Source organism: Scyliorhinus canicula, chromosome 20 (genome assembly GCF_902713615.1).
Source record: "Scyliorhinus canicula chromosome 20, sScyCan1.1, whole genome shotgun sequence".
NCBI classification, from domain to species: Eukaryota; Metazoa; Chordata; class Chondrichthyes; order Carcharhiniformes; family Scyliorhinidae; genus Scyliorhinus; species Scyliorhinus canicula.
Window position 1 is genome coordinate 85,271,405 of NC_052165.1, and position 27,511 is coordinate 85,298,915.

The 27,511-nt window shown below is 50.1% G+C and overlaps 1 protein-coding gene across 1 annotated transcript in view; it reads right to left on the minus strand.

Moving 5' to 3' along the window:
- Positions 1-1,208: 1,208 nt before the first annotated feature.
- The window catches only part of LOC119955276 (F-actin-monooxygenase MICAL3-like), a 179,781-nt gene continuing 153,478 nt past the window's right edge, over positions 1,209-27,511 (minus strand). Inside the window, exons 15-16 of the mRNA XM_038781347.1 lie at positions 10,501-10,574; positions 1,209-2,164 (exon numbers count right to left, since the gene is read on the minus strand). Of these exons, the coding sequence (XP_038637275.1) occupies positions 1,980-2,164; positions 10,501-10,574 (259 nt within the window). The 3' untranslated portion in view covers positions 1,209-1,979. The remainder of the gene's footprint in view (positions 2,165-10,500; positions 10,575-27,511) is intronic.

Sequence of the window (27,511 nt, forward strand, 5' to 3'; positions counted from 1 at the left end):
TGTGGGCGGGGTACAGGGTGAGGGTGGGGTACAGGGTGAGGGAGGGGTGTGGATGGGATACAGGGTGAGGGTGGATTGGGAAACAGGGTGTGGGCGGGGTACAGGGTGAGGGTGGTGTGTGGGCGGGGTACAGGGTGAGGGTGTGGTGTGGGGTACAGAGTGAGGGTGGGGTGTGGGTGGGGTACAGGGTGAGGGTCAGAGTGAGGGTGAGGTGTGTGTGGGGTACGGGGTGTGGTACAGGGTGTGTGTGAGGGTCAGAGTGAGGGAGGGGTGTGGGTGGGGTATGGGGTGAGGTGTGGGTGGGGTACAGGGTGTGTGTGAGGGAGGGGTGTGGGTTGGGGTACAGAGTGAGGGTGGGGTGTGGGTGGGGTATGTGGTGTGGGTGGGGTACAGGGTGTGTGTGAGGGTCAGAGTGAGGGTGGGGTGTGGGTGGTGTGTGGGTGGGGTATGGGTTGGGGTACAGGGTGTGGGTGGGGTACGGGGTGTGGGTGGGGTACAGGGTGTGTGAGGGTGAGGGGTTTATATGGAAGTTTACAGTATGGAGATAGGCCCTTCGGCCCAGCTTGTCCATGTCGCCCAAGTTTCTATCACGAAGCTTGTCTGCATTTGGCCCATTGCCCTCCATACCCACTCTGCCCGTGTAACTTTCAAACTGCTTTTTAAAGGCAATATCGTACCCGCCTCTACCATTTCCTCCGGCAGACTGGTCCCGATGCTCACCAACACCCCCCCCCCTCCCCGCTGTGTGTGGAGAAATTTACCCTCTGGACTCTTCTGTAACTCTTCCCTCTCACCTTAAACCCCAATCCCGTCCAGTTCTAGATTCCTCTACATTTGGGAAAAGATATCGACTATCCATCTTCTCTATGCTCCTCAGGGTACAGGGTGTGAGGGTGGGGAGTTGGATGGGGTACAAGGTGAGGATGGAGTGTGGGTGAGGTACAGGGTGAGGGTGGGGTACAGGGTGAGGGTGGGATATAGGGTGTGGATGGGGTGAGGTTGGGGTACAGGGTGAGGTACAGGGTGAGTGTGGGGCTGGGGTACAGTGTGAGGGTGGGGCACAGTGTGAAGCACCCCCTCCCTCCCAGCACCCCCTCATTCCCAGCACCCCCTCATTCCCAGCACCCCCTCATTCCCAGCACCCCTTCATTCCCAGCACCCCCTCATTCCCAGCGCCCCCTCATTCCCAGCACCCCCTCCCTCCCAGCGCCCCCGCCCTCCCAGCAGTCAGCCGTGACCGTGGGTGCTGCAGTTCTCGGTGTTCAGCTCGGACACGAGCAGCTGGACAGCAGGTAGCTGGGAGCCTGAGTGACCGGACTGGAGAACAGCCGGCTAAACAGGAGGAAAATCAACATCCATTTTAAACTAAAAAAAAAATCAAAATACTGCAGACGCTGGAAGTCTGGAATCCTAAAGCTGTTGCTCTCTCCACAAACACTGCCTGATCTGCTGGACATTCCCACCAGCTGCAGTTTTCATTTCCCATTCCAAATGTTGGATTGTATAATGGAGAAACTCTTGGATTTATCAGTACTGGAGTTGCCATTTCATCTCCTGTACTCTGCTGAATTTGTAATCCCAGACCTAATTAATAATTCGGGCCAATTTGATGAACCTGTTGAAATATCAGAATGATCCTGGTTAATGGGCCTTGGCTGTGTCCTGGGTAACAGACTGAGCAGGGCTCCCGGACTGTGAATCTCCCCAAGTCTGTCTGGGGCCTCAGCACTCAGCAGCTCACAGATCTCCACTACCATTCAGGCCAGAGGGGGGGAAATGAAGACAAGGCCCAGCATCAATAGGCAGGAGCTGCCCCCAGGTCAGGGAAGGTCACGCATGCAGCTGACACACATGGTAAAGAGAGAAAGGTTTCTTCAGCCTGGGGATTTGGCTATGGTTGGAGTGGCTTGTCTCCCATTCGTGCTGCTGTTTCTCCTGGACCCTGGGGATCCTGTGTCTCGAGCTCTGGGCCGGTTAGTTTATGACCAGTTCAAGTTGTAGCTCTTGCTGAGCATCACAGCCTCCAGATCCTTGTCCTCCTCCTTCTCACGCAGTCTCTGCTCCTCCAGCAGGGCCACCAATGAATCGCGCTGCTCAACCACCTCCAACATTTCATTCAGAATCTGCTTCTCCTCGGCCAGCTCGTCACTGCTCTTCAGATTGTCTGTAACACAAACCACAGTGCAAACTGCTGCAGCACGGTCAACATACCCCAAAACACAGTCCCGATACCCCCAAAACACAGTCCCGATACCCCCAAAACACAGTCCCGATACCCCCACAGTCCCGATACCCCCAAAACACAGTCCCGATACCCCCAAAACACAGTCCCGATACCCCCACAGTCCCGATACCCCCAAAACACAGTCCCGATACCCCCATAGTCCCGATACCCCCAAAACACAGTCCCGATACCCCCACAGTCCCGATACCCCCAAAACACAGTCCCGATACCCCCAAAACACAGTCCCGATACCCCCACAGTCCCGATACCCCCAAAACACAGTCCCGATACCCCCAAAACACAGTCCCGATACACCCAAAACACAGTCCCGATACCCCCAAAACACAGTCCCGATACCCCCAAAACACAGTCCCGATACCCCCAAAACACAGTCCCGATACCCCCAAAACACAGTCCCGATACCCCCACAGTCCCGATACCCCCAAAACACAGTCCCGATACACCCAAAACACAGTCCCAATACCCCCACAGTCCCGATACACCCAAAACACAGTCCCGATACCCCCAAAACACAGTCCCGATACCCCCAAAACACAGTCCCGATACCCCCAAAACACAGTCCCGATACCCCCAAAACACAGTCCCGATACCCCCAAAACACAGTCCCGATACCCCCCAAACACAGTCCCGATACCCCCAAAACACAGTCCCGATACCCCCAAAACACAGTCCCGATACCCCCAAAACACAGTCCCGATACCCCCAAAACACAGTCCCGATACCCCAGGAACAGTACAAGTACCCCAAAACACTGTCCGAGTATCCCAAAGCACAGCCCAGATAGCCCAAAAACACAGTCACAATACCCCAGGAACACTCTAATAACCCCAGGAACACAATCCAAATACCCCAGGAACACAGTCTTAATACCCCAGGAACACAGTCTTAATACCCCAGAAACACAGTCTTAATACCCCAGAAACACAGTACAAATACCCCAGAAACACAGTCCAAATACCCCAGAAACACAGTCCAAATACCCCAGAAACACAGTACAAATACCCCAGAAACACAGTACAAATACCCCAGAAACACAGTCCAAAAACCCCAGGATCCTGCAGAGGGTGGCAGAGTGGCAACGCTGATTGGCTGTTGCGGCTAGTGATTTGCCTCAGGTGCAGTCACTGTGACTAGAAGGAGCTCTCAAGTGAGGATAGACTGTGGGGACAAGTTGAAAGCTGCTGTCGGGGAGTGTGAAAATCAGGTAAGCTTTTTTTTCTCTCTCTGTAATTGTCAAGTGGATAAATGGAAGGGACGGCAGAGAGGGCAGTGCAATGTTCCTCCTGCAGGATGTTCGAGGTGAGGGACACCGTCAGTGGCCCTACTGAGTTCACCAGTGGGAAGTGCATCCATCTCCAGCTCCTCAAAGACCGTATTAGGGAACTGGAGCTGGAGCTGGATGAACTGAGGATCATTCGGGAGGCAGAGTCGGTTATCGGTAGAAGCTACAGGGATGTAGTTACTCCTAAGAATGAAGGTAGCTGGGTAACGTTTAAAAGGAGGGGGAAGAAGCAGTCAGTGCAGGGATCCCCTGCGGTTGTTCCCCTCGGGGAAGGGGGGGGGGGGGGGGAGCGGGGAGACGGACCTACCAGAGGTAAGCCAGGGTGACCAGGTCTCTGGCACTGAGTCTGTCCCTGTGGCTCAGAAGGGAAGGGGGGAGAGAAGGAGAGCATTAGTTATTGGAGACTCTATAGTTAGAGGTGCAGAAAGGCGGTTCTGTGGATAGAGACTCACGGAAGGTATGTTGCCTCCCGGGTTCCAGGGTCCGTGACTTCTCGGATCGTGTTTTCAGGATTCTTAAGGGGGAGGGGGAGCAGCCACAAGTCATGGTACACACGGGACCAACGACATAGGGACGGGGATGTAAAATAGGAATTCAAGGAGCTAGGGTGGAAGCTGAGAGCCAGGACAGACCGTGTTGCCATCTCTGGTTTGCTGCCAGTGCCACGTTCTAGCGAGGTGAGGAACAGGGAGAGAGTGCAGATTAACACGTGGCTACAGGGATGGTGTAGGAGGGAGGGTTTCAGTTACTTGGATAATTGGAGCACATTCTGGGGAAGGTGGGACCTAAACAAACAGGACGGGTTACACCTGAACCAGAGGGGCATCAATATCCTGGGAGGGAAATTTGCTACAGCTCTTTGGGGGGGGGGGGGGTTTAAACTAATTTGGCTGGGGGCTGGGAAACTGATTTGTCGTCCAGGAGACAGTGTTGCCGACGTTCAGGAAGGTACCAAAGTCACAAGAGTGGACCTGCAGGCATGAAGGTGGTTTGAAGTGTGTCTACTTCAATGCGAGGAGCATCAGGAATAAGGTTGGTGAGCTTGAAGCATGGATTGGTACCTGGGACTACGGTGTTGTGGCCATTACGGAGACGTGGATAGAACAGGGGCAGGTATGGTTGTTGGAGGATCCGGGGTTTAGATCTTTCAGTAAGATTAGGGAAGGTGGTAAAAGAGGTGGAGGAGTAGCATTGTTAATCAAGGATCGTATAATGGCTGCTGAAAGGCAGTTTGAGGAGGATCTATCTGTCTACCGAGGTAGTTTGGGCTGAAGTTAGAAATAGGAAAGGAGCGGTCACTTTGTTAGGAGTTTTCTATAGGCCCCCAAACAGTAACAGATGTGGAGGAAAAGATTGCAAAGCAGATTTTGGATAAGTGTGGTAGTCACAGGGTAGTTGTCAAGGTGACTTTAACTTTCCAAATATTAAATCATAGAATTTACAGTGCAGAAGGGGGCCATTCGGCCCATCGAGTCCATACCGGCTCTTGGAAAGAGCACCCCACCCAAGGTCAACACCTCCACCCTATCCCAATAACCCCACCCAACACTAAGGGCAATTTTGGACACTAAGGGCAATTTATCATGGCCAATCCACCTACCCTGCACATTTTTGGACTGTGGGAGGAAACCGGAGCACCCGGAGGAAATCCACGCACACACGGGGAGGATGTGCAGACTCCGTACAGACAGTGACCCAAGCCGGAATCGAACCTGGGACCCTGGAGCTGTGAAGCAATTGTGCTATCCACAATGCTACCGTGCTGCCCACTATATTGGAACCACTATAATTCGAATAGTTTGGATGGGGCTGTTTTTATCCAGTGTGTGCAGGAGGGTTTCCTCACACAATATGTGAATAGACCGACAAGAGGCGGGGCCACATTGGATTTGGTACTGGGTAATGAACCAGGCCAAGTGTTAAGATTTGGTTGTGGGAGAGCACTTTGGAGATAGTGACCACAATTCGGTGACTTTCACTAGAGCAATGGAGAGAGATAGGAACATACGGCAGGGCAAGGTTTATAACTGGGGGAAGGGTAATTACGATGCGATTATGCAAGAATTGGGGAGCATGAGATGGAAACAGGAACTGTCAGGGATAGGCACAATTGAGATGTGGATCTTGTTCAAGGAGAAAATACTGCGTGTCCCTGATATGTACGTCCCTGTCAGGCAGGGAGGAAATGGTCGAGTGAGGGAACCATGGTTGACAAAAGAGGTTGAATGTCTTGTCAAGAGGAAGAAGGGGGCTTATGTAAGGATGAGAAAACAAGGTTCAGTTAGGGCACTTGAGAGATACAAGATAGCTAGGAAGGAGCTCAAGAAAGGGCTTAGGAGAGCTAGGAGGGGGCATGAGAATTCCTTGGCGGGTAGGATCAAGGAAATCCCCAAGGCTTTTTACACTTATGAGAGGAATAAAAGAATAACCAAGGTGAAGTTAGGCCGGTCAAGGACAGTAATGGGAATGTGTGCATGGAGTCTGAAGATAGAGGAGAATCCCTAAATGAATACTTTTCTTCAGTGTTTCCAAAGGAGAGGGGCCATGTTGTTGAGGAGGATAGTGTGATACAGGCTGGTAGGCTGGAGGAAGTAGATATTTGGAAGGAAGATGTGTTAGAAATTTTGAGAAGCTTGAGGATAGATAAGGCCCCTGGGTCTAATGGGATATATCCTAGGATTCTTTGGGAGGCGAGGGATGAGATTGCAGAGCCTTTGGCTTTGATCTTTATATCCTCTCTGTCTACAGGAATAGGAGAGAGGTGAATGTTGTCCCCTTGTTCAAGAAAGGGAATAGGTATAACCCTGGGAATTATAGGCCGGTTAGTCTCACTTCGGTTATCGGTAAATTATTGGAATGGGTCCTGAGGGATAGGATTTGTGATCATTTGGAAAGGTACAGCTTAAACCAGGATAGTCAGCACGGATTTGTGAGGGGTAAGTCTTGCCTCACAAGTTTGATTGTATTCTTTGAGGAGGTAACTAAGTACATAGATGAAGGTAGAGCATTGATGTTGTATATATGGATTTCAGTAAGGCGTTTGATAAGGTGTCCCATGGCTCATGCAGAAAGTAAGGAGGTGTGGGATAGAGGGAAATTTGGCCAATTGGATAAGTAACTGGCTATCACATAGAAAACAGAGGGTGGTGGTGGATGGAAAATTTTCAGACCGGAGACCAGTTACCAGCGGTGTACCACAGGGATCAGTGCTGGGTCCTCTGCTATTTGTGATTTTTATCAATGATATGGAGGAGGGGGCTGAAGGGTGGGTCAGTAAATTTGCTGATGACACCAAGATTGGTGGAGTAGTGGATGAGGTGGAGGGCTGTTGTCGGCTGTTTAGCACACTGGGCTAAATCGCTGGCTTTGAAAGCAGACCAAGGCAGGCCAGCAGCACAGTTCGATTCCCGTAACAGCCTTCTCGAACAGGCGCCAGAATGTGGCGACTAGGGGCTTTTCACAGTAACTTCATTGAAGCCTACTTCATTTCAAGAGACATTGATAGGATGCAGAGCTGGACTGAAAAGTGGCAGATGGAGTTTAACCCTGATAAGTGTGAGGCGATTCATTTTGGGAGGACAAATTTGAATGCGGATTGCATGGTTAACAGCAGGGTTCTGAAGAATGTGGAGGAGCAGAGAGATCTCGGAGTTGATGACCATCGATCTCTGAAAGTTGTCACCCAAGTGGATAGAGTTGTGAAGAGAGCCTATAGTGTGTTAGCGTTTATTAACAGGGGGGATTGAGTTTAAGAGCCGTGAGGTTATACTGCAACTGTACAAGACCTTGGTTAGACCACATTTGGAGTATTGTGTGCAGTTCTGGTCAGCTCATTATAGGAAGGATGTGGAAGCATTGGAAAGGGTGCAAAGGAGATTTACCAGGATGCTGCCTGGATTGGAGGGTAGGTCTTATGAGGAAAGGTTGAGGGAGCTAGGGCTTTCTCATTGGAGCGAAGGAGGATGAGAGGTAACTTAATTGAGATGTATAAGATGATGAGAGGCATAGATAGAGTGGACGTTCAGCGACCTTTTCCTCGGGTGGGTGTAGCTGTTACAAGGGGGCATAACTATAAGGTTCATGGTGAAAGATATCGGAGGGATGCCAGAGGTGGGTTCTTTACTCAGAGAGTGGTTGGGGCGTGGAACGCACTCCCAGCTATGGTAATGGAGTCAGACACTTTAGGAACTTTCAAGCGGTTATTGGATAGGCACATGGAGTGCACTAGAATGATTGGGAGTAGGTTGATTTGATCTTAGTTTCAGACTAGTTCGGCACAACATCGTGGGCCGAAGGGCCTGTACTGTGCTGTACAGTTCTATGTTCTATGAACACAGTCCAAATACCACAGAAATAGGATCCAAAACCCAGGAACAGTCCAAATAGCCCAGAAATATAGACCAAATCTCAGGGACCACAGTTCGGATAACCCAGGAATACGGTCAAATAGCCCAGGAACACTGTCTATATACCCAGGAACACAGTCCGGATACCCCAGGAACACAGTCTATATACCCCAAGAACACAGGCTATATACCCCAAGAACACAGTCTATATACCCAGGAACACAGTCCGGATACCCCAAGAACACAGTCTATATACCCCAAGAACACAGTCTATATACCCAGGAACACAGTCCGGATACCCCAGGAACACAGTCTATATACCCCAGGAACACAGTCTATATACCCCAAGAACACAGTCTATATACCCCAGGAACACAGTCTATATACCCCAGGAACACAGTCCGGATACCCCAGGAACACAGTCTATATACCCCAGGAACACAGTCTATATACCCCAGGAACACAGTCTATATACCCCAGGAACACAGTCTATATACCCCAGGAACACAGTCTATATACCCCAGGAACACAGTCCGGATACCCCAGGAACACAGTCTATATACCCCAGGAACACAGTCTATATACCCCAGGAACACAGTCTATATACCCCAGGAACACAGTCTATATACCCCAGGAACACAGTCTATATACCCCAGGAACACAGTCCGAATAGCCCAGGAACACAATCCGAATAGCCCAGGAACACAATCCGAATAGCCCAGGAACACAGTCCGAATAACCCAGGAACACAGTCCAAATAACCCAGGAACACAGTCCAAATAACCCAGGAACACAGTCCAAATAACCCAGGAACACAGTCCAAATAACCCAGGAACACAGTCCAAATAACCCAGGAACACAGTCCAAATAACCCAGGAACACAGTCCAAATAACCCAGGAACACAGTCCAAATAACCCAGGAACACAGTCCAAATAACCCAGGAACACAGCCCAATAACCCCAGGAACACAGTCCAAATACCCCAGGAACACAGTCCAAATAACCCAGGAACACATCCCAATAACCCCAGGAACACAGCCCAATAACCCCAGGAACACAGCCCAATAACCCCAGGAACACAGCCCAATAACCCCAGGAACACAGCCCAATAACCCCAGGAACACAGCCCCAAAACCCCAGGAACACAGCCCCAAAACCCCAGGAACACAGCCCCAAAACCCCAGGAACACAGCCCCAAAACCCCAGGAACACAGCCCCAAAACCCCAGGAACACAGCCCCAAAACCCCAGGAACACAGCCCCAAAACCCCAGGAACACAGCCCCAAAACCCCAGGAACACAGTCCAAATTTAGCCCAGGAACCAGGTCCAAGTACCCCAGAACAAATTTCAAATACTCCCGAGATATGGTCCAAATACCCCAGGAACACGGTCCAAATGCCCCATTATCTCAATAAATACCCCAGGGACACAATCCAAATACTCAAGGAACACAGTTCGGATACCCCAGTAACAGTCCATATATTCCCCAGGAACACAACCAAAATACCCCTGGATCACAGTCCAAATACCCCAGGAACGCAATCCAGATACCCCAAGAATACAGTCCAAATACCCCAGGAACACAGCCAAAATACCCCGGAACAGAATCCAAATACCCACCTTCCTATTAATTTACTGATCAACCTGACATGTGCGACCTTATCAAAAGCCTTTCTAACATCCATATAAACAATATCAAATGCTCCCCCCTCATAGACCAGCCTTGTTCCTATCTCAATAAAATTCATCACATTTCTCTGTGCTTTGATTAATCCTGTCCCTCAGAATGTTCTCCCATAATGGGGCCTCACGGTAGCATGGTGGTTAGCATCAATGCTTCACAGCTCCAGGGTCCCAGGTTCGATTCCCGGCTGGGTCACTGTCTGTGTGGAGTCTGCACGTCCTCCCCGTGTCTGCATGGGTTTCCTCCGGGTGCTCCGGTTTCCTCCCACAGTCCAAAGATGTGCGGGTTAGGTGGATTGGCCATGCTAAATTGCCCGTAGTGTAAGGTTAATGGGGGGATTGTAGGGTTACGGGTATACGGGAGACGTGGGTTTAAGTAGGGTGATCATTGCTCGGCACAACATCGAGGGCCGAAGGGCCTGTTCTGTGCTGTACTGTTCTAGGTTCTAATGTTCCCACCACCGAGGTTAGACTGACTGCTCTGTAATTACTCAGTTCTGTCTCTTTCTCGCTTTGTATACAATGAGACAACAAGGTTAGCTGCACTGTTAGGAGCCGGGGACATGGACCGTAAGAAACTAGAGAGCGTCATGAACACAGCCCAGTCCATCGTGCAAACCCACCTTCCATTGACTCTGTCCACACCTCCCGCTGCCTGGGGAAGGCGGGCAGCATAATCAAAGACCCCTCCCACCCGTGGTACTCTCCCTTCCAACCTCTTCCATCGGGCAGGAGATATAGAAGTCTGAGAACACGCACTAACAGATTCAAAAACAGCTTCTTCCCCGCTGTTACCAGACTCCTGAATGTGCCTCTTATGGACTGAACTGATCTCTTCACACATCTTCTCTACTGAGTAGCACTACACTCTCAAAGCTTCACCCAATAACTGCGTCAATGTATTTACATTGTGTATTTATCGTGGGGTTTGAGTGTTACCTACCATCAACGGCCATGCGTTCTCGGAGTTCCTGCTGTAATCTGCTCTGCCGGTCTTCCAGCTCCAGTTCACGGGCACTGCATAAATAAACAAATGGAGTTCATCACGGTGCCGTGCTCTGGAGACTCTCACTCAGCTCCGTAAGGTAGCACAGGCCCAACACCAGCTAATAAATCCAGCACATACAAACACAATGGCTCCAAATGTATTGCAAAGAAGAAAAATGGTCGCCTGACTAATATTTCTTACCCAACTTCACTAAAATAGGTCTCTTGGTCATTGTAATTTGTGGGATCTTGCTGTGTATAAATTGAATGCTGTTCTCCCAACATTCCACCAATGACTGAAAGACTTTGGGATATATGATGTACTGGCTAAGTGTAATAAGGCGAGGCGGTGGTCACTGCACCAGTAAACCAGAGACCCAGGGCGCGATTCTCCGCTCCCCACGCCGCAAGGGAGAATCGCAGGAGGGCCCCCCGACAAATTTCACGCCCCCCTCGCGCCCCCCGCGCTCAGAAGAATCGCCGCTCGCCGTTTTTCACGGCAACCGGCGAATCTCTGACCCGGATGGGCCGAGCAGCCTGCCGTTTGCAACCGTTTCACGACGGCGGCAACCACACCTGGTCGCTGCCGTTGTGAAACGGGTGTGGAGATGCCCGTTTGGGGCTTGTAGGGGCCTGGTGGGGAATGAGCACCATGGCCGTGCTCGGGAGGGGACAGGCCCACGATCGGTGCCCACCGATCGTCGGGCCAGCGTCTCAATCGGACGCACTATTTCCCCTCCGCCGCCCCGCAAGATCAAGCCGCCACGTCTTGCGGGGCGGCTTAGGGGAAAGACGGCCACCGCGCATGCGCAGATTCGAGCTGTCAGTGTTGTGGCGTCAGCCGCGCATGCGCGGGTTGGAGCCGGCCAACCTGCGCATGCCCAGCTGACGTCATTAGGCGCGCCGGCCGCGCCATTCTCGGCGCGATGCCCCCGCGGCCGAGAGTTACGGAGCGCCCCTAGTCCCGCCGGGAGGGGGCGAATAGGGGGCGAGGAGCGGCCTCTGAGGCTGACCTGAAACTCGGCCGAGTTCACGACGACCCTCCCGATTTTTCCCGGGAGCGGAGAATTCCGCCCCCAGATTAATGCTCTGGGGACCCAGGTTCAAATCCCGCCATTGCAGATGGTGAAATTTGAATTCAATACAAAATCTGGAATTAAAAGTCTAATTATGACCATGAAACCATTGTCGATTGTGGTAAAAACCCATCTAGTTCACTAATGTCCTTCACTGAAGGGCCTACATGCGAATCCAGACCCACATTCTAAACTGCCCTTTAAGGGAAATTTGGGACGCCCATATCCCATATGAACGAATATGTAAACAGATTATGGAAAGATTTTAATTTTCCTAACATTGACTGGGATACACTTAGTGTCAGAGGTCTAGATGGAGCAGAATTTGTAAGGAGCATCCAGGAGGGTTTTCTAGAGCAGTATGTAAATGGTCCGACTCGGGAAGGGGCCATACTGGACCTGGTATTGGGGAATGATCCCGGCCAAGGTGGTTGAAGTTTCAGTCGGTGATTATTTTGGGAATAGTGATCACAATTCCGTTAGTTGTAGAATACTCATGGACAAAGATGAGAGTGGTCCTAAAGGAAGAGTGCTAAATTGGGGGAAGGCCAACTATACCAACATTCGGCAGGAGCTGGGGAATGTGGATTGGGAGCAGCTGTTTGAAGGTAAATCCACATTTGATATTTGGAAGGCTTTTAAAGAGACGTTGATTAGAGTGCAGGACAGACATGTCCCTGTGAAAATGAGGGATAGAAATGGCAAGATTAGGGAACCATGGATGACAGGTGAAAGTGTGAGACTAGCTAAGAGGAAAAAGGAAGCATACATAAGGTCTAGGCGACTGAAGACAGACGAAGCTTTGGAAGAATATCGGGAATGTAGGACCAATCTGAAACGAGGAATCAAGAGGGTTAAAAGTGGTCATGAAATATCTTTAGCAAATAGGTTAAGGAAAATCCCAAAGCCTTTTATTCATATACAAGGAGAAAGAAGGTAACTAGAGAAAGGGTTGGCCCACTCAAGGACAAAGGAGGAAAGTTATGCGTGGAGTCAGAGAAAATGGGTGAGATTCTTAATGAGTGCTTTGCATCGGTATTCACCGAGGAGAGGGACATGACGGATGTTGAGGTTAGGGATAGATGTTTGATTACTCTAGGTCAAGTCGGCATAAGGAGGGAGAATGTGTTGGGTATTCTAAAAGGCATCAAGGTGGACAAGTCCCCAGGTCCGGATGGGATCTATCCCGGGTTACTGAGGGAAGTGAGAGAGGAAATAGCTGGGGCCTTAACAGATATCTTTGCAGCATCCTTGAACATGGGTGAGGTACCGGAGGACTGGAGAATTGCTAATGTTGTCCCCTTGTTTAAGAAGGGTAGCAGGGATAATCCAGGTAATTATATACCGGTGAGCCTGACGTCAGTGGTAGGGAAGCTGCTGGAGAAGATACTGAGGGATAGGATCTATTCCCATTTGGAAGAAAATGGGCTCATCAGTGATATGCAACATGGTTTTGTGCAGGGGAGGTCATTTCTTACTAACTTTAAAAAATTTTTTTTTTTTTTTTAAATTTAGAGTACCCAATTATTTTTTCCAATTAAGGGGCAATTTAGCGTTGTAAATCCACCTATCCTGCACATCTTTTGGGTTGTGGGGGTGAAACCCACGCAGACACGGGGAGAATGTGCAAACTCCTCACGGACAGTGACCCAGAGCCAGGATTCGAACCCGGGTCCTCAGCGCCGTAGACAGCAATGCTAACCACTGTGCCACCGTGCTGCCCCTTGTCTTACCAACTTAATAGAATTCTTTGACGAAGTGACAAAGTTGATTGATGAGGGAAGGGCTGTAGATGTCATATACATGGATTTCAGTAAGCCATGGTCAGCTGATGGAGAAAGTGAAGTCTCATGGGGTCCAGGGTGTACTAGCTAGATTGATAAAGAACTGGCTGGGCAGCAGGAGACAGAGAGTAGTAGTGGAAGGGAGTGTCTCAAAATGGAGAAGGGTGACTAGTGGTGTTCCACAGGGATCCGTGCTCGGACCACTGTTGTTTGTGATATACATAAATGATCTGGAGGAAGGTATAGGTGGTCTGATTAGCAAGTTTGCAGATTATACTAAGATTGGTGGAGTTGCAGATAGCGAGGAGGACTGTCGAAGATTACAGCAAAATATAGATAGATTGGAGAGTTGGGCAGAGAAATGGCAGATGGAGTTCAATCCCGGGCAAATACGAGGTGATGCATTTTGGAAGATCCAATTCAAGAGTGAACTATACGGTAAATGAAAAAGCCCTGGGAAAAATTGGTGTACAGAGAGATCTGGGTGTTCAGGAGCTGTTTAGCACAGGGCTAAATTGCTGGCTTTGAAAGCAGACCAAGCAGGCCAGCAGCACGGTTCGATTCCCGTATCAGCCTCGCCGAACAGGCGCCGGAATGTGGCGACTAGGGGCTTTTCACAGTAACTTAATTTGAAGCCTACTTGTGATAATAAGCGATTTTCGTTTCATTCATTTTCATTTCATTGTACCCTGAAGGTGGCTGCGCAGGTGGATAGAGTGGTCAAGAAGGCATACAGCATGCTTTCCTTCATCGGACGGGGTATTGAGTACAAGAGTCGGCAGGTCATGTTACAGTTGTATAGGACTTTGGTTCGGCCACATTTGGAATACTGCGTGCAGTTCTGGTCGCCACATTACCAAAAGGATATGGATGCTTTGGAGAAGGTGCAGAGGAGGGTCACCAGGATGTTGCCTGGTATGGAGGGCGCTAGTTATGAAGAGAGGTTGAGTAGACTAGGATTATTTTCATTAGAAAGACGGAGGTTGAGGGGGAACCTTATTGAGTCTTTAAAATCATGAGAGGTATAGACAGGGTGGATAGCAAGAATCCTTTTCCCCAGAGTGGGGGACTCAATTACTAGGGGTCACGAGTTCAAGGTGAGAGGGGAAAAGTTTAAGGGAGATATGCGTGGAAAGTTCTTTACGCAGATGGTGGTGGGTGCCTGGATTGCATTGCCGGTGGAGGTGGTAGAGGCGGGCACGATAGCGTCATTTAAGATGTATCTAGACAGATACATGAATGGGCGGGGAACAGGGGCATACAGATCCTTACAAAATAGGCGACAGTTTTAGGTTGAGGATCTGGATCGGCGCAGGCTTGGAGGGCCGAAGGGCCTGTTCCTGTGCTGTAATTTTTCTTATTTCTTTGTTTGGAGATGAGAGAGTTCGGTGAAAATGTGAGCACTGAGGGGGTTGCAGAGGGCTGTGGAGATCGGTTGAGGGAAGATAGAACATAGAACATACAGTGCAGAAGGAGGTCATTCGGCCCATCGAGTCTGCACCGACCCACTTAAGTCCTCACTTCCACTCTGTCCTAGTAACTGAATAACCCCTCGTAACCATTTTTTTTGGTCACTAGGGCAATTTATCATGACCAATCCACCTAACCTGCACGTCTTTGGACTGTGGGAGGAAACTGGAGCACCCGGAGGAAACCCACGCAGACACGGGGAGAACATGCAGACTCCGCACAGACAGTGACCCAGCGGGGAATCGAACCTGGGACCCTGGAGCTGTGAAGCAACGGTGCTAACCAATGTGCTACCGTGCTGCCCATAACCATGACATGAACATGGACATGAACATGGCAGATGTGAGTTATACAATGTGGGATGTGTGAAGTTATCCAATATGTGAGGAATAATGAAAAACAAACTATCCTTAAAATAGTCAATAAGGAGCCACTCTTGGTGATGGAGATTGCAGAGTCCATTCTTGTGGTGGTAACATAGAGGGAAACCCCAAATCTTCTCCAGGGCAAATAAATAGCAAGTGAGCAGTGTGAGGCAGATTGGGGCCTTCTGGGGGCAAAGAAGCACAGGACAAGGCTAGAATACACAGGGGAGATGGCCTTGTGGTTCTGCCACTGGAGGGGGTGATCCAGAGAACCAGGATCGCAGGTTCAAATCCCACCAAGCCCGACGTTGAAATTTAAATTCGCTAGAATTAAAAGTCTAAATGATGAAACAGTTGTGGATTGTTGTAGGGACGGAAAGCTGTAAACTGCCTTCTGGCCCAGTAAGCCACTCAGTTCTATCAAACTGTGACAAAACCGAAAAGGAATGAAACGGGAAGAATCCCCCGACACCGACTGAGGCACCGGAAACAACAATGGCCAAACCAGACCTGCAACGTGGTCCTTACTTGCGTGAACATTGGGAGAGCTGCCTCACGGGCAAGCACAGACATTAGTCAATCAGGGAATCAGACCTTCCTGATAATGTCCCAGACACCACCATTGCTGAGGTGCCAGCAGGGGAGGCCTCCCAGTGGTATACGATCCTCAACATCGGGGCTGGAGCCCATGCCGTCTCACGGCACCAGGTGTAATAGCGTGACCCCCCTTAAAGGGGCCATCCTTCGCGGGTCACGTGACCCCATGGAACCTATGGGAACAGACTGCACAAGCTTAAGCCTCTCGTGTACCAGAGCACGGACCCCGGTAGTGTGGGCTCATCAGAGTCGGTGGGACTAGTCCTGTGTTGGACTTGTGTTGATCTGTCAATATAAAGTTCTTCCTTTGTGATTTAACACGGCCTCGTCGTATTACCTCACTCTATAACATTGGCGACGAGAATAAATCAGACCAGTTGAAAAGGAAAAGTCGTCAAATTTTTGAAGGTGGGAGGAGAATGGTCTCCTCGGTCTCCTGGAAAAAGGTAAAGAATCACCCAGTCGAATAGCTATACCACTATTCGGGAAAACTGATCTGTTTGATCTGGAGGTTGTACGTTGGGGCCAATGTGTCGAAAGGCTTTGATATATTTGTGCTGCCAACAAAATCATGGCAAAACATTTATTACTCACAAACATATAACCTCGTGAGAAGCCTAACATCTCTGGAGGCTCCAGATACCAAATCCTTTGACCAACTAGTGAGAGACCACTCCAAACCCTGGCCCTTAATTATGATGCAGCTCTATAAATGACATTCAGCTATTAGGGGTCCTGGAGAAACAATCTCCGCTTTTTGTAGCCAGACTTCAGCAGGTGAGTGAACATTGTGAATTCAGTCCGTCTCTCAGCGATACGTCATGTGACCGGTTGGTCTGTGGGATTAATAACTTGAATATTCAGAAGAAGCTGTTGGCAGAAACCAGAATGTTTGTAGACAAAGTGGTTGAGGTGGCTCAAGTGACTGAAAGTGTTCTTTTTTTTACAGTTTACAGTGCAGAAGGAGGCCATTCGGCCCATCGAGTCTGCACCAGCTCTTGGAAAGATCACCCTACCCAAGGTCAACACCTCCACCCTATCCCCATAACCCAGTAACCCCACCCAACACTAAGGGCAATTTTGGACACTAAGGGCAATTTATCATGGCCAATCCACCTAACCTGCACATCTTTGGACTGTGGGAGGAAACCGGAGCACCCGGAGGAAACCCACACACACACGGGGAGAACGTGGAGACTCTGCACAGACAGTGGCCCAAGCCGGAATCGAACCTGGGACCCTGGAGCTGTGAAGCAATTGTGCTAACCACTATGCTACCGTGCTTCTTAAACGGCAAGGCGTGCAAAACGAGGCAAGTCAATTATGGTGGGAAACAGCGGCCGCTCGAAGTACCCAGAGCGAGGGTGCAGCGGCGTTTGAAAAGAGGAAGAGTGGCCATCAGTCCCAGGGTCAAGAGGTTTGTTATTGTTGTGAGGGACACCATCCGCAAAACAGATGCAAATGTAAAGAGTTCATTTGCTTTAGGTGTAACAGGAAAGCCATATAGAATTTACAGTGCAGAAGCAGGCCATTCGGCCCATTGAGTCTGCACCGGCTCTTTGAAAGAGCACCCTACCCAAGCCCACACCTCCACCCCACCCCCACAACCCATTAACCCCACCCAGCACTAAGGGCAATTTATCATGGCCAATCCACCTAACCTGCACGGCTTTGGACTGTGGGAGGAAACCGGAGCACCCGGAGGAAACCCACGCACACACAGGGAGAACGTGCGGAGTCCGCACAGACAGTGACCCAAGCCGGGAATCGAACCTGGGACCCTGGAGCTGTGAAGCAATTGTGCTAACCACCATGCTACCAGATGCAGAGTCAGACAGACTACACCTAGTTCCCAAAAAAACTGTCGGCGATTCCAGCTTGTCGAAGACTCAGACGTCCGAAGTTATAAGCGCAACATAGTGAAATTGTCCTTATTGTTAATGGGGTCATCAACAGTGCTATCAAGTGGCACTTACTCAGCAATAACCTGCTCACGGACGCTCAGTTTGGGTTCCGCCAGGGTCACTCAGCTCCTGACCTCATTACAACCTTGGTTCAAACATGGACAAAAGAGCTGAAATCCAGAGGTCAGGTGTGAGTGACATCAAGGTAGCATTTGACCGAGTGTGGCATCAAGGAGCCCGAGCTAAATTGGAGTCAATGGGAATCGGGGGCGGGGGGGTACTCTCCACTGGTTGGAGTCATGTCTGGCACAAAGGAAGATGATTGTGGTGGTTGGAGATCAATCATCTCAGCTCCAGGACATCACTGCAGGAGTTCCTCAGGATAGTGTCCTCGGCCCAACCATCTTCAGCTGCTTCATCAATTATCTTCCTTCCATCATAAGGTCAGATGTGGGGATGTTTGCGAATGACTGCACAATGTTCAGTGCCCTTCGTGAGTACTCAGATAATGAAGCAGTCCATGCCCAATTGCAGCCAGACCTGGACAATATCCAGGCTTGGGATGATAAGTGGCAAGTAACATTCACGCCACACAAGGGCCAGGTAATGACCATCTCCTACAAGAGAGGATCTAATTATTTCCCCTTGTCATTCAATGACATTACCATCACTAAATCCCCCCTGGGGTTACCATTGACCAGAAAGTGTATTGGACAAATCATATAAAGACTGTGGCTACAACAGCAGGTCAGGGGCTGGGATTCTGCAGCGAGTAACTCGTCCTGACTTCCCCCAAAGCCTGTCCACCATCTGCAAGGCACAAGTCAGGAGTGTAATGGAATACTCTCCACTTGTCTGCATTAGTGCAACCCCAACACCACTCAAGAAGCTTGACAAAGCCAGTCTGCTTGACTGCTCCCCCTTCCACAAACATTCACCCCCTCCATCACTGATGCTCGGTAGCTGCCGTGTGTGCCATCCACAAGATGCACTGCAGGAATTCACCAAGGTTTCTTCGGCAGCTCCTTGCAAACCCACGACCACTACTATCTAGAAGGTCAAGAGCAGCAGATACCTGGGAACCCCACCATCTGGAGGCTCCCCTCCAAGTCACTCACCTATCTGACGTGGAAATATATCACCGTTCCTTCACTGTCGCTAGGTCAACATCCTAGAACTCCCTCCCTAACAGCACAGTGGGTGTACGTACACCTCAGGGACTACAGCGGTTCAAGAAGACAGCTCACCACCACCTTCTCAAGAGCAATTAGGGATGGGCAATAAATGCTGGCTGTAAATGAATTAGACAAAAATCTAAATTTATCGGAGGAGGAGGATGCTGAGATTGGTAGAAGGGAACAGATTGGGTGAAATTGAGAGGCTGTGTGGACTGAACACGATGCTGTGCTTGACTGGTAGGTCATCTGGTCCAGATGGATTGTACCCAGGTTGCTAAGGAAAGTGGATGTGGAGATAACAGAAGTACTTGTCATAATCCTCCAATCTTCGCTGGAGGCCGGGGATGTGACAGAGGATTAGAGAATGGCAGATGGAGTCATTCTGAGAGAGATAATTGTGACACGCTTATTGAAGGAACTATGGGGACATTCCCAAGAACGACAGGCCAGCAGGGGAAAGGGTTTTAAACACAATAAACAGAGAAATAATCAACAGGTGCTTGGAAAGGTTCGAGTTCATGAAGCAGAGCCATCAGGGATTTGTACAAACATTTGACAAAGTACCATATAAAAGGCTGACTAACAAAATTGACGTTTGCGGAATAGAAGGATCAGTGTCAATTTGGATTAAGTACGAAAGGGAAAATGCTGGAAAATCTCAGCAAGTCTGGCAGCATCTGTAAGGAGAGAAAAGAGCTAACGTTTCGAGTCCGATGACTCTTTGTCTTGGATTAAGTAATGATTTACGGATGGAAATGAGCAAATCACAATAAATGATAATTTTTCAGACTAGACTGTGGTATTTGGAGAAGGGTCAACGTGAGGACCATTGTGTTAAATGTATATCTTGGATTCTAGAGTAAAATTTCAAAACATGCTGACAATACGTTGACAATTTGGGTGCAGCAAATAGCAAGGATGTGACTCTGATAGGCCATAGGTTAGCAAACTGGCAGAGTGAATTTAACAGACAGAATGGGAGGTGGAGGATTTTGGCAGAAGGGATAGGAAGAGGCAATATAGACTCAATGGAACGGTTCTAAAGAGAGCACAGGAAGAGAGCGACATGGGTTTCTGTACACGGATCATTAAAGGCGGCTGGAAATATTGTGGGAGTAGTTAGCAAAGCTTATGGGATCCTGGGCTTCATTAAACGAGTTCGAATTAAAAGCAGCAAAGTTATAAATCTCTGGTGAGGCCCTGATTAGAGAGAATTGTGTCCAGTTCTGGCTCACACTTTGGGGAAGGATGCGAGGATCGTTGAATGGGTGCGGAGGAGATTTTTCAGAATGTTTCCCGGGATGAGGGGGTTTTAGTGACAAGGTTTGGGTTGGCGGAGCTGGTGTTCTCCGTGGAGTGAAGGAGGTCGAGGGGAGATGTGATAGAGCGACAAGATTATGAAGGTTTAGGTCAGATAGACAGAGGATCCATTGGCTGATCGTAGAAGAGCGAGAGGAAATGGATGTAAGATTTTAACAAGAGATACAGTGGGGGGGGGGGGGGGGTGAGGAAGAATGTTTTTCCGCAGTCAGTGGTAATGAACAGGAACTCACTGCCCATGAAGGAGGAGGAGATGATGAATGACTTCAAAGGGAGTTGGATGGGCCCCCGAGGGCTCCAGTGATAGGGGAGGAGTGTGGGATTAGGTTTTACACAGAGAGCTGACATTCACTGGGATGGGAGGGTCTCCCTCTGTGAATCTATGGCTGGGATTTCCCAGTCCTGGCTGTAACGGGAATCAGCGTGGCCGAGACGGAAAAATTGGAGACCCAGCAAAAAAAATCCACCGGCTTTCGGCAGGAAATCCCAGTCCCAATCCGCGAGTTTATGAGGAGAAATCTCTTCTTTGCGTCTGGTGTATATCTGGAATTCTCAGCTCAGAGAGCTGGGGGACAGAGGTCGATAGATATTTCGACACTAAGGCAATGGAGATCCTGAGTACCTGCAGGAAGGTGCAGCTGAGGCATGTCAGTCACAAAATTATTCAATGGTGGACCAGGCTCCAGGAGCTGAATTAATTCTTCTTCCTGATTCTGGTGATCTCAATGAAAGCCTTCCTCCTCCACCAAGTTTATCAGAGAGAACCATTGGTATGTTTAAATAATGCTGCCGCTGCCCAGGCCACTCTGCGGGAGCCTTGCAATAGGCAGCAGAGTGGGTGACAAGACACAAGCTTGGGGTTAAAGGACACAGCCTCTGTCACGAGCTGTGTGGTGGGTCGCTGGCGAAGGTGGAGGGGCAGAGGAAGGAGGTGACACGAGCAGATGTGACCCCAATCCCTCCATTCCCCAGCAGTGCCTTCCCTTCCCTCTGACCCTTGGCATCACAGCAGCTGTTTGGTCACAATATAAATATAAATGCAACCATAAAATAAACACTCCAAACAAAGTTCAGAAATGGAATCACGCCACATTGCAAATAAATGTCAGCTTGTGTATTCCCTTAGTGCCCTGATCCCTGCCCTCCTTGTCCACTGACTGCTGGAAGGCTTCATGGGAGAGACCAGGCTCTGGCGATGTCCCCAGATAGCTCTGACTCTTGGAAGCCCAGCTCTGGACTGTGCCACCTCAGTTTGGGCAGCAGCAACTCTGGTCAGTTGTGAGGGCACAGCAAAGGCACACTGGCAAAGTGACAGAGGATGAATATTGACATCCTGAGAGGGACATTGAGCGGAATTCTCCCTCACCTGACATTGAAATCGAGGATGGCGATCGGGTGGAGAATGGCTCCCGATGCCGAAATCGAGGCAGTCGGCAGTTGCCGATTCTTCACCCACTCCACCCACCCACGATGCTCCGCCCCTGATGGGCGGACAGTGTTCAGCACTGCCACACTCGGCTGGGGGGAGTGGTGGGGGGGTGGCCAGGAGATGTGGGGTCGGGGTGGGCGGGTATACGGTCCAACATGGCCGGCGCCTGGGACCCGGCAATTTTCCCCGTGTGCCACGCGCCGCTGGTGCTAGCCCCTCACTGGTACCGGAAGCGGTAAGCGTTTCGCCGATTTTCCCGTTGTGGAACACCACGGATTCTCCGTTGGTGCCGGCACTTCCCCTCAGAAACGGGGAATCTCGCCCATTGTGTTCTGCACAGCAACAGGCAGTCCTCCACGTCAGTGCCTCAGCAATCCTAGGCGTCTGTTGGAGGACCGGTGGCTGGACTGCTGTGAAATTTTACCCTCTGACCACAGGCAGGATAGCAGCTCATTGAGCTCACTGATCTGGGATGATTAGTGACTGATCTCACTGATCTGGGATGATTGCAGTGACTGATCTCACTGATCTGGGATGATTAGTGACTGATCTCACTGATCTGGGATGATTGCAGTGACTGATCTCACTGAGCTGGGATGATTACAGTGCCTGATCTCATTGAGCTGGGATGATTGCAGTGACTGATCTCACTGATCTGGGATGATTACAATGACTGTCTACATCCCCAAGGCCTTTTTCAAAGCGCTGGACAAACTCATCATGGCGTTCGTATGGGGGGGTAAAAATGCTAGGATCCCAAAGAAGGTCTTACAAAAAACAAAAACCAGGGGAGGGCTAGCCCTCCCGAATCTACAATTCTACCACTGGGCAGCAACAGCCGAGCGAGTAAGGGGATGGATCCAGGAGCCAGAAGCTGAGTGGGTGCGTGCGGAGGAGGCCTCCTGCATGGGAACCTCCCTCCGGGCCCTCGCCACGGCAGCACTCCCATCCCCACCCAAAAAACACTCCAGCAGCCCAGTGGTGACAGCCACCCTCCAATCCTGGAACCAACTGCGGCAGCAATTTGGCCTGACCAAAATGTCGAACAGGGCTCCCATCCGCAACAACCATAGGTTCACACCAGCACTGACTGACGCCACCTTCAAAAGGTGGAGGCAGGACGGGGGGACACTGACAGTCGGGGACCTATACACGGACGACAGGATCGCAACACTGGACGAACTGACAGAGAAATTTCAGCTAGCTGGGGGGAACGAGCTACGGTACCTGCAGCTCAAAAACTTCCTACGAAAGGAGACAAGGACGTACCCACAACCGCCACGACAGACACTACTGGAAGACCTACTGGATGCAAGTATCCTAGAGAAAGGGAACTGTAGTGACATGTATGACCGACTGGTAGATAGGGACGACACCGTACTGGACGCAACAAGAAGGAAATGGGAGGACGACCTGGGAATGGAGATAGGGTGGGGACTCTGGAGCGAAGCACTGCATAGGGTCAACTCCACCTCCACGTGCGCAAGGCTCAGCCTGACGCAACTAAAAGTGGTACATAGAGCCCACTTAACAAGAACCCGTATGAGTAGGTTCTTCCCGGAGGTGGAAGACAGATGTGAACGGTGCCAAAGAGGCCCGGCCAACCACGCCCACATGTTCTGGTCTTGCCCCAGACTCGTGGAGTACTGGACAGCCTTCTTCGAGGTTATGTCCAAAGTGGTGGGAGTGAGGGTGGAGCCATGCCCGATAGTGGCGGTCTTCGGGGTTTCAGAACAGCCAGATCTATTCCTGGGGAGGAGGGCGGACGCCCTTGCCTTTGCCTCCCTGATCGCCCGCCGTAGAATCCTGTTTGGCTGGCGGTCAGCAGCACCGCCCAGAGCTGCGGACTGGCTGTCCGACCTCTCGGAATCTCTCCAAATGGAGAAAATCAAATTTGCCATCCGAGGGTCGGACGACGGCTTCCACAGAACGTGGGAGCCATTCATGCAACTGTTCCGGGACCTATTTGTGGCCAATGTACAAGAGGAAGAATAGTCGGGGGAAGGTAGCGGGAGGGGGGGGGGGCTACAGGTTCGGTACGGGGGTTCGATGGCTAGCTAAGGCCCAAAACCAAACTAAATAAACATGTTGAGGGGGGGGGGGGGGGGGGGGGCGGGCGCAGTTACTACTACGAAGATGCTTACCTGTAAATATGTATGTAAATTTTTGCGTGTTTGTTTTTTTTTTCTCTCCTAACAATTTGTAATTTGTTCAATATAAAATATGAAAACTGAATAAAAACATTTATAAAAAAAAAATGATTACAATGACTGATCTCACTGATCTGGGATGATTACAGTGACTGATCTCACTGAGCTGGGATGATTACAGTGACTGATCTCACTGAGCTGGGATGATTACAGTGACTGATCTCACTGAGCTGGGATGATTACAGTGACTGATCTCACTGATCTGGGATGATGCCAGTGCCTGATCTCACTGAGCTGGGATGATTGCAGTGACTGATCTCACTGATCTGGGATGATTACAATGACTGATCTCACCGATCTGGGATGATAGCAGTGACTGATCTCACTGATCTGGGATGATTGCAGTGACTGACCTCACTGATCTGGGATGATTACAGTGACTGATCTCACTGATCTGGGATGATTGCAGTGACTGACCTCACTGATCTGGGATGATTGCAGTGACTGATCTCACTGAGCTGGGATGATTGCAGTGACTGATCTCACTGATCTGGGATGATTACAGCGACTGATCTCACTGATCTGGGATGATGCCAGTGCCTGATCTCACTGAGCTGGGATGATTGCAGTGACTGATCTCACTGGTCTAGGATGATTGCAGTGACTGATCTCACTGATCTGGGATGATTACAATGACTGATCTCACCGATCTGGGATGATAGCAGTGACTGATCTCACTGAGCTGGGATGATTGCAGTGGCTGGGCTCACTGATCTAGGGTGATTGCAGTGACTGATCTCACTGATCTGGGATGATTGCAGTTACTGATCTCACTGATCTGGGATGATTGCAGTGACTGATCTCACTGAGCTGGGATGATTGCAGTGACTGATCTCACTGATCTGGGATGATTACAGTGACTGATCTCACTGATCTGGGATGATGCCAGTGCCTGATCTCACTGAGCTGGGATGATTGCAGTGACTGATCTCACTGGTCTAGGATGATTACAATGACTGATCTCACTGATCTGGGATGATTACAGTGACTGATCTCACTGAGCTGGGATGATTACAGTGACTGATCTCAATGAGCTGGGATGATTACAGTGACTGATCTCACTGATCTGGGATGATTGTAGTGACTGATCTCTGAGCTGGGATGATTACAGTGACTGATCTCACTGAGCTGGGATGATTGCAGTGACTGATCTCACTGAGCTGGGATGATTACAGTGACTGATCTCACTGAGCTGGGATGATTACAGTGACTGATCTCACTGAGCTGGGATAATTACAGTGACTGATCTCACTGAGCTGGGATGATTGCAGTGACTGATCTCACTGATCTGGGATGATTACAATGACTGATCTCACCGATCTGGGATGATTGCAGTGACTGATCTCACTGATCTGGGATGATTGCAGTGACTGATCTCACTGAGCTGGGATGATTACAGTGACTGATCTCACTGAGCTGGGATGATTACAGTGACTGATCTCACTGATCTGGGATGATTGCAGTGACTGATCTCACTGATCTGGGATGATTGCAGTGACTGATCTCACTGAGCTGGGATAATTACAGTGACTGATCTCACTGAGCTGGGATGATTGCAGTGACTGATCTCACTGAGCTGGGATGATTGCAGTGACTGATCTCACTGATCTGGGATGATTGCAGTGACTGATCTCACTGATCTGGGATGATTGCAGTGACAGGAGCCACTGTAGCTCTCAGACACTGGGTGATTTCTGCTTGTGCTGCACCAGGAGTCGTGAGAGTGAACAACAGATTCTGTATCATGGATGGGCCATCACTCCAAACATGCAAGGTTGGGCACCATACCCTGCGCAAAGCCCTGGGAAAAGCTGGTACTGTTGATACAAGGTTGGCGGAGTCTGGTGGCTTTTTTCCTGAATCCAAGAACTTTGCATCAGCCTTCTTCTGTGGCCTGCCCCACTGAATTGCTCCTCTGCAGAAAACCTCGTGCGCAGCCTCACCCTCGAGGGGGCTACTTGTGCCCTGTGCCTTCGGCCAGAGCCACTCCTGCCCAGTCTCTCACCGCGTGCACATCCTGCCTCCAAGTTGTCTCAATAACGCGCGGTGTCAGGACCTAAGCTGGCATGGCCGAGTATCGTCATGTGACGGTGATTGGCCTGACTGTGTTCCTGGTCTTACACACGGTTGCTCTTCCAGCGCTACCTGGACAGCAGCAGGAGGTATCTGTGAGGATAGGTGCCCAAGGATAAAGTGGGGGGGGGGGAAGGAGAGATCAAGGTGAACGTTTAAACCGTCTGATTGTGGGATTAGGGGGGAATGTGAGAAGGATTCAGTGTGAAGATACCAGTGTCTGTTGCAGGGCGCAGCCTCAGCAATGACTGATGGCGAGCAGTTTGTGAATGGGCACGGGAATACACAGGCAGACCGGTTAGTTCCTGCAGCCTCTGGCTGTGCCCCACCCCATCCTGCAGGAAGTGCATCAGTCAATGTGGCACAGGGAATGTGGCTGTCATGGTTGAATAGCTGGCAGCGTGTGTAAGGGGGGATCTTATAGAAACATTTAAAATTATGAAGGGAATAGATAGGATAGATGCGGGCAGGTTGTTTCCACTGGCGGGTGACAGCAGAACTAGGGGACATAGCCTCAAAATAAGGGGAAGTAGATTTAGGACTGAGTTTAGGAGGAACTTCTTCACCCAAAGGGTTGTGAATCTATGGAATTCCTTGCCCAGTGAAGCAGTTGAGGCTCCTTCATTACATGTTTTTAAGGTAAAGATAGATAGTTTTTTGAAGAATAAAGGGATTAAGGGTTATGGTGTTCGGGCCGGAAAGTGGAGCTGAGTCCACAAAAGATCAGCCATGATCTAATTGAATGGCGGAGCAGGCTCGAGGGGCCAGATGGCCTACTCCTGCTCCTAGTTCTTATGTTCTTATGTAAGGTGTGAACGGTTGTGGAGCCGGGGAGGGGGGAGTTGGAGTGTCAGTTATGAGCAATGATTGTTGGTCAGTGAGTGATGGGGTCTGGTGCACTCACCAGGTGATGACGTAAGGATCATAGTTTCTGAATCATTGTGCCATTGTTATGTCTTTTCCATATCAGCATGAATTCCAGAATTACTCTGAGTGTCTCCTCCAGCCACAGAGCACAGCGCTCTCAGAGGCGAAGGCTGACTTTAGGTAATGCAGGCTCGCTTTAAATAGTGCAGGCCCCGCATGATGCTGGGCTTCCTGCTAAATCAGGCAGCTGACCACCAGCCCAGTTAGTGCTGGCCCTATTCTGCAATCACACCAATTAGCGGGCAGAGTGATATTGATGCACAGTCTGCATCAGAAACCATGCCATGGGTTAATCCCACATTTTGCAATCCTTGTGCCTGTTTTAGGGAGTGCTGTGTACACTCAGACTGAGGACACTGAGGCAACATCAAGAATACAGCGTATTCACTCAGACACAGTCTGGTGCGAACAATACGAATCCCAATGATTGGAGCATGTTTGAGTTTGGGCCTTCAGAGTCTTTCACAATCAGCGCTTTGCAGAGTACCCAATAGGCTGATTTAGCACAGTGGGCTAAATAGCTGGCCTGCAATGCAGGGCAATGCCGGCAGCGCAGGTTCAATTCCCGTACCGGCCCCCCCGAGCAGGTGCCCGAATGTGGCCACTCGGGGCTTTCCACAGTAACTTCATTGAA